This window comes from Schistocerca serialis, chromosome 4 (genome assembly GCF_023864345.2).
Source record: "Schistocerca serialis cubense isolate TAMUIC-IGC-003099 chromosome 4, iqSchSeri2.2, whole genome shotgun sequence".
Taxonomy (NCBI): Eukaryota; Metazoa; Arthropoda; class Insecta; order Orthoptera; family Acrididae; genus Schistocerca; species Schistocerca serialis.
The window spans coordinates 677445933-677454278 of record NC_064641.1 but is presented as its reverse complement, the minus strand read 5'-3'; the positions used below and the strand labels follow the sequence as shown (position 1 = coordinate 677454278).

General features: G+C 37.0%; 1 protein-coding gene across 1 annotated transcript in view; it reads right to left on the bottom strand.

Annotated features, from left to right (window-relative positions):
• Nucleotides 1–290: 290 nt before the first annotated feature.
• Nucleotides 291–8346, bottom strand: part of LOC126474680 (uncharacterized) — a 642581-nt gene continuing 634525 nt past the window's right edge. The window contains exons 34-35 of the mRNA XM_050102159.1: nucleotides 7505–7647; nucleotides 291–2801 (exon numbers count right to left, since the gene is read on the bottom strand). Of these exons, the coding sequence (XP_049958116.1) occupies nucleotides 2088–2801; nucleotides 7505–7647 (857 nt within the window). The 3' untranslated portion in view covers nucleotides 291–2087. The remainder of the gene's footprint in view (nucleotides 2802–7504; nucleotides 7648–8346) is intronic.

The following is an 8346-nucleotide window of genomic DNA, read 5'->3' as shown; positions in this document are numbered from 1 at the left end:
GCCGCCAACACAATCTTCCTATGTCTTAACGTTGTTTTATTGTTTCTAACGCTAAATACAAATAATGATTTGTAACCACTACCACCAGAATAAGATGAAGAAAAGGAAAAGGAGGAGGAAGGAGGAGGACAGAGAAAGAGGGAAAGGGTGCAGAGGAGGATGAGTAGCAGGAGGAAGGACTGGAGAGTATAGTACAAGGCAAGCAGGAGACGACTATAAGTAGATCCTAAGGTTTTATGCGTTGTCAAACTACATTGCTTGTGCTTCTTAAATAATGTGGGTTGACGCAATGAGAAATTTTTGCATAAATGGACCACCAGACATTTAATATTTATTCACACTGAGTATATTGCAACAATGAATCAGACGAAGTCTCAAACAAAGACACAAATATTTTGTACAAATAATGTACATTTTTACAGACTCATCCCTTCAACCGGTTTCAGTATATATTTACAGCTCTCTATGTCTGCAAGTTACATTGCAGATGTAATCTGCATGTAAAATATTACAGCAATTGAGTATGAACCAAATATGAAAGAACAAAAGCGCCCAAAATATATCATTGGTGTTTTTGGTATAAGGCATTTTTGACATACTACATTAATTCTACGAATGATACAAAATCATACATTAATCTACGTGGATATCAACAACACTGAAAACATATGCTTCCATCACATGAAATTTTCTAGTTATTTTTATGAAAAGCATTTAAGATAACTTTTTTAAAAAAGGAAATATCAACATTGGCAACACTGTAAAAATAATTGTGTATCACTGAAAACCTACAGTGAAACAAAAAATAATTCTCTTCGTTATTTATAATTGACATATTTGCACTAACTCGAAGAAAAGAAATTACAATTTCATACTTTATAGCTTTATACATGTAAATAAATAAAGTATTTTATAGATTTCTAACACTGTACAATAAAAACAAATATCACATTTCACTTTTTTATACTCATTCAAAGCTGATGAACTGCAACTCTTGAGACACTACACTTCTGCTACATACACTATGAACACTCTGCACAACAGGCTTCTTCTTCTTCTTCTTCTCAACAAATATCGATTTATAGTAAGAAGATGAATTGTTAAATTTTAATATTGCAGTCAATTCAGTAATTTGTACTATAGCTAGCGTGATGCTCAAACTAAAACAATATCATCCTCCTCTTACAGAAACCGAAACAACAGCTTTTTAACAAACTGTAGGAAACGACATATGTGCAAATAAATAGCTCTGAATCTGTTACACATAATACAAAATGAAACAGTTTAATTCAGGGGGATTTTTGGTAAAATTAATATATTAAAATTTATGAAGTCTCGATACTACTTAACAGAAGAAAGCCAAAGTAACATATTATTTACAATCGATGCAAGAACAATGGAATAAATACATTGAAAAATATGAAGGTTTTATCACAATACTTTCTGTGCAGGTCATCTCTGCTCACTAATACATATATATCTGGAGTAAGAGTCCAGGTAAGTTGTTTTTGTAAAGTTTACCAGGCAAAACACTTGTACCAAAATAACGTGCATGTGTGCAACAAAACTATTTGGTTCAAAAGAAATCACAAAAGTAACTTTCTATTTGATACAAATATTAATTTGAAATTGTTTTTCTCAGTCAATTTGTCAAGTTTACAATGGCATTAAATGAATATATGTTTGAACAGCTTCTCTACAGCGCAATATAAACTAACTATAAAAAGTTTATTTTTAAAACTTGACCAGTCTAAAATACAGCAGATATATTCTGAATTTCTTGCAAATACACTACTCTACATATCACCAGTAATGACACTTTATGTAGCTTCAAGGCTACTGCAATAAAGACAGAATGATATATTGTATATCCATAGCAATTCTTAAAATATAACACTCATTTCCATTTTAAAACTGTTACCAGCCCAACTAGATTTGCAGATTATTTACACAAATCTGAAGGAACTCTTGACACTGACTATTTGGTACAATACAGATGAGTGGATGAGGCCGAGTGTGCGAGTTAATTACACACCCAAACTAAATGAGTTCACTTGCATGTGCAATCATCCTACACTGCAGTATTTTCAGACATGAGACTCTAGGGGAGGTATAGGTTCTGGCAGACTATGGCTGCTGAGCTCTGGTGAACTTGTGCGTCTTTCTTTATCCTCTTTCTCATTTAACTGTTGTTGTTGGTACTGCAATCTGTTATCCACCCAATGCAATTTGTCGAAGTCTTTAGTGCCACCAACAGTATGCCTACGCTTAATAGATCGTTCCGGCATACCATTCTTTCGCTTGAGTTTCACCAAAATGGCAACATTCTCCTTCTCCCTGCCGTAGCCTCGCAATGTGCGCATTTCTTGTTTCCTCTTGCTGTTGTTTGACTCAGTCTTTTCTGTCTTTGTGAGAGAATCAGATCTTTTAAGTTTTGTAGTTGATAATAATTCATATCTTTCTGCTTTAGTTAATGATTCCGACCTTCTAAGTTTTGTGTTAGCTAATGTTTCACTCTTGTCTGCTTTGGTAAGAGACCCCGAACGCCTCAATTTTGAATTTCGTGTCAAGTCAGTTTTCTCATTATTAGCAGCTGATTCAGAACTTTTTGTCTTTGAATTAGACATAAGGCCTTGATCTGTTTTTTCAGCACTTTGTGTGTCCACTTTTTCTAGATTACTTGTGTTCTTAAGATCAGAAAGGACTGCTTTATGCTCTGAAACATTTTTCTGTCCTGTGCTGGACTCTCTGTTCTGGGATCTTGGAAGTTCTGCATCACAGCCCTCTTTCACACATGCATCCTACGGGAAAGAAAAGAATGATCAATACATTAAGCAACAATACTTACAGCATGAGTTACAGATTTTGATATCATAACTCTGGCTTAAGCAAGAAAGGAAACTTCTAAAAAATATTCCATGCAACAAGTTATCAACAGTATTCTCTGATGTATCCAACATCTGTTGCCTGGAAAAAGAATACAACTACGGAACTTTATTTTCACTTTATAGCCATTTCTAAATAGTTTGAAGCAGGTCCGAAGCACTGGTCCTGAAATGGATGATGTTTCATGAGACGATTTACTGATTTTAAGTTGCTGACCATGCCACATGTGTTTTCATTTTAAATAGTTGCACTAATACATTTTAATGAATTGTATGCTGCCACATTTGCAAAACCTGCCTATGGGATAGTTAATCAAAATGGATAATCCCATTAAGAAAAATGTGATGTTATTAAAGTTCACCTATTTATGAACCTTTTAATCAAACACCATCATCTTTGTTTTGAAAGAGTGCTTAATACGTATGCCAATATAAGTCACAATGTAACATAATAATAAATAAGTGAAAACAAAAAAGCTAATTATGTGCACAGAACAACAATTAATTTTAATATGGTTTTTTATTCACTTGTGACAGAACATCAAATCAAAAAGTAGTGTATTTCTTTTTAACATCCAGCAGCTGAATCCAAAAAGTGCCAAAATGATATAGTAACCACAAATGCTGCTTCACAACATATTAATAGTCTATACACATTTCATGAATTCAAAGTTTTGAATTAAACAGTTAGACACTATCTGGAGGATAACAGAAGTAATGAAGGCAATGTTGCTGTAAGAAAAGTTTGAATAAAAATGGAAATAGAATGCTGATAATTTGTGAACATGTATAAGTTAGATATAAAATAAATGAAGCTTATAATTACTTATAAGACCCTAATGCATCAGATCAATTACGTCTGCAAAATAATTTGAAAATCAATTACAAGAAAATCATGTATCGGACAAGGGAAACGTGTACATAAAATGCCTTATGAATACAGTTCCAAGATGTCTAGGAATACAAGCACTAAATGTAAAAAAAAGGAGCTTAATGTACTACCAGGAGTAAATGAGAAGATTAAGATAAATGGTTACATTGATTTATAATCTGTTTTAACTACGTTGCATATTTCATAATTTGTTGCATTTTTAAGTTTATGTATCCTAAGTAATTGACATCTGTTATCTGTTTATGGCCATAGTATCATCAGTGGTCCATGCTTAAATTTGTACAGGAGCTTTGTTTGTTCTTCGATCATGGGAACTGGTCGATCATGTTCTCCATGAGCCTAGCAACCGATATTTACACTCAGGGGCAATGTCTGTAACACTTCATGACATTTGCAACAAGAGCACAGTAATTAATTTGGCTGCAGAAGAAGCAAGAGAGAGGATAAATTGTAATGGCAAAAATTAAAATATGTAAAACAGTTTGTTGAGGACTGTTGTTGATGAATGTATACGAAGATGGTAGAGTGCACAATAGACTACAAAACTACACATAACTAATAAAAACACTGATAATCATATACCACTTAAGTGCCAAATACTGCCCACACATTTGTTTCAAACTAGAAAAAAAAGGCACACGGGTGCCTCTCACCCTCTGTCTGGGCAACTGCCTATCTTTACCAATCTCCTCCAAACTAAACCCACTTATCTTCCCAAGGGAGTTGCTAACAGATCCAAAAGCTAGTACTGTATTTTTCCTACTTTAAAATGTATATTGGAAGTACTTGCAACTTAGTCTCCTGAAGGTAAGTAATAGGCAGACATTCCATTTCCTTACAATTTTGTAGTTCCCCCAAGTATGGCCAAGGTATGTAGGCCAGCCATCAATCAAATCTGCTTTATCATATCTTACCAAGATATTAAATAGATTACCTCACAACAACATACAAGATGATAATAATAACCATAATATTAAGAATACTGGTTTTTCTTTTGTTGGGCAGAGAAGACTGATGCCTTCCCATTCATTTTTATCTCCCCTCATCCACAACAGCTCAGTCCAACTCAACTGCAAGTTCGAGTGACCTACCCCTCCCTTCCCAGCATCCCAGACCTATTTCTCTTTCCCCTCTGATAGTTCTGAAAAGTAAGTAGAATCTTTTCTACTCCTACTTTTCTACTTCTACCTTCTATATGCTCCTGAAAATCCACAAACCCAACACACTACTCTCATAGACCAACATCTTCAACTTATTGTCTGTAGCCTATTCTCCCACGTAAAAAACACCAACCACGTTCTCCACCGACTCCCCACAGTTCCTGTTCTTTTACCACATGATGCCTTGCTCATTACTATTGATGCCACTTCCCTTTACACCAACATCCATAATGCTCATGGCCTTGCTGCTACTCAACACTGCTTTTCCCAATGCCCAATGGATTCCAAACCTACAACCTCCTTCCTGGTTACCATGACCAACTAATCGCCCATGATTACTTCACTTCTGAAGACGTCACCTACAAAAAAAATCTGTGATGCGGCAATGGGAAGCCACAAGGCACCATCCTATGTCAACCTATACATGGGCCATGTACAGGAATCCTTCCTAACCACCCAGAATCCCATACCCCACAGCTCCAGGATCTCATTATCATCTGACCCTTTCTCTTCACTTGGTTATCTTCAACCCAACAAGCCACCTTCCTCGAGGTTGACCTCTGCCTTGAGGATGGCTACATCAGTACCCCCTTCCATATCAAACCTACCCACAACCAGCAATCCTTCCAGTTCAACAGCTGCCACCTATTCCATACCAAAAAATCCCTTCCTTACAGCCAAGCCACCAATGAATCAAATTCAGTCCCTCTACAAATACACCAAGGTTCTCACTGAGGCCTCCACAGACTGAAACTAACATTCCAACCTTGTACAGAAACTCTCCCTCACCCAGTCCCCGGTCTAACCTCACAGCTGTTCCCCCTTACCCTGTACCCACCATGTGTCTGTATGCTGTACACTCCCACTTTCCCTAAACTTCTCCCGTCCTTTTCCTTCACTGCTCTTCCTTCCCCTTCAACTCTTCTGCTGGAAGGAGGAGCCACTGGCTCTGAATGCTTGTGTAAGTTAAACCTTCTTTTGTGTGTGATCTCCTGCTGTCACTCAGTGAGTAGATGTTTTTTATCAATCTAGTTACATTATATTGTCAATTGACTATTTGTGTTGTATAGCATGAATAATTAGACAAAAAAGGAATGATGAACAAGTAAAAGTGAATGGCTTCTGAAAACCATCACCAGTGACCTAGCTCCCAAAGATGAAAGAGTTCACCCATCTCTAGTTGGGCGCACACATTTCAACAAGATCTGTTTTAAGTAACGGGTACAGTATAAATGAAAGGGGAATCTCCAACGTGAGATTGTCTATTCAACTTTTACAATTTATTTTTTGAAAAACAATTACAATTACTTCCTAAGAATAATCAGACATTGCTCCCAGACATGATAAAGAACCTAATCCCAAAATACAAAAGACGAGTGTGAAAATGAAAGGATGAAACAACTGGCAGAAGCTGATCTGGAGGGAACATACGTTTGAATTTCAAAGAAATGTAGGAACACTCAAAGCAATACTGACCCTACAGTTTATCTTGAAAGACAAATTGCAGGAGGCAAACTTACACTTTTAGCATTTGAAGATTTACATAAAGTTTTTGATAATGTCAACTGGAATTCACTCTTTAAAAACCAGAATTAATCGAGATAAAATTCAGGGAGTCATGAAAGGTTATCTACAATTCATATGGGAACAAGACTGGAGAGAGGGTTGTAGCCTGTGCCCCATGATATTCAATCTGCACACAGAGCAAGAAGTAAAGGAAAACAAAGAGAAATTTGAAATAGGAATTGAGGTTCAGAGAGAGAAGGAATAAAAATTCTAAGATTCACCAATGACAGTGTGATTCTGTCAGGCACAGAAAAGAAATTCAGTGTATGGACAGTATCTTGAAAAGAGATAATAAGATGAAAATCACCAAGGGTAATGATATTTGTGCAGGAGGGGGAAAAAAAACTGGTGGTGGCCGCAATAGAGAGGATTGCCAGAGCATTGCCTTTTAAGGGAATCAAACCTGGGCACTGAACAGTACAGACAAGAAGAAAATAAAAGCTATGCAGGGAAAGGTGTGTGTGTGTGTGTGTGTGTGTGTGTGTGTGTGTGTGTGTGTGTGGGGGGGGGGGGGGGGGGGGGGGGGCGGCATAAATAGTGTGGTGGAAAACAAGTCTTAGAGCAACACTAAGCAGATTCAAGTTGATGCTCATTTCAGTAATGATGCAGAGATTAAAAGGCTTGCACCAAATAGTAGGACAGGGTAGGGTAGGGTAGGGTAGGGTAGCTGAAGCAAACCAGTCTTTCGACTGAAGGCCAAAAAATAACGTTTGTACATTACATATGATTTACTTCAGTTTGAACAGTTACGTTTACCATGATTATTTAATGTCCCTATCTTTCACTGCCCCCCCCCCCCCCCCAAATGTGTTTGCTGGTTGCAGGAGAGTGATGATGATAAGCTGAAAGCAACCAACTATTCATTATCAAGGTTTAAGCTTGATCCATAATCCATTTAATTTAGTTTCCTCTGTTTATATATTTCACAACCTGCTGGATGTCTATAACTGAATGAATGATGACATTCAATACAATTTAGAATATCTTGTTCATATACTAACCCAGCTATGCACAGATCGCCCTCTGTGGAGACTTGGATCACGGTATATCTTGTTTTCATCTTCTTCAGCCACTTGCGTGGTGCTTAGCAGGGATTTCAGCTTACGATCAAAGGTTGATGTGAAGCTTGCCAGCAGATCGCTTCCTGTAAAAAAAACCACACAGATATTTTTAAGAAATACACAATTTCACACAATCAGTTGCTTGGTTACTTGTGATACAACTGAGGGTTTGGTTTAAATTAACTGCAAATTCTATATAGAATGACTGAGATTATCTGATTACGAATGGTGACATTAGTTCATCCCAAAATGAAGTAGTCTCTGTTCTCATCACATAAAACCAAGAGAAGTTTCTAATTCTCTGGCTGAAACTTTTCCTTTGTAAAATCTGACTGAAAGGTACATCCAAGGAAAACAAAGCTTCTGGAACCTCTCTCTGAAAAATACATATTGCAAGACATGCCGTACTTGCAGTGATTTTGACATATGCTGTAGCACTTTAAAAAAATGAACCTACATTTTCTAAAAGTATTTGCACATGTCAAGTTTCATTTCTTTTCACTATATAATGCTTGTCAAAACAAAGAATAGCACAAGATCAAACTTGTGTATTGTGTATTGAACCGGGAACCTAGAAACGATGGAAAGGCTTCGTCCCACCATAGCCTTCAGTGGTTCACAACCACACAACAGGCCACCCACCTCACTGCCACCCCCACCGAACTCAGGGTTATTGTGCAGTTTGGCCTCCAGTGGACCGCCCTGGGAAAAATCTCACACCAGACGAGTGTAACCCCAATATTTGCGTGGTAATTATGGTGTACACGTACACGGAGACAGTG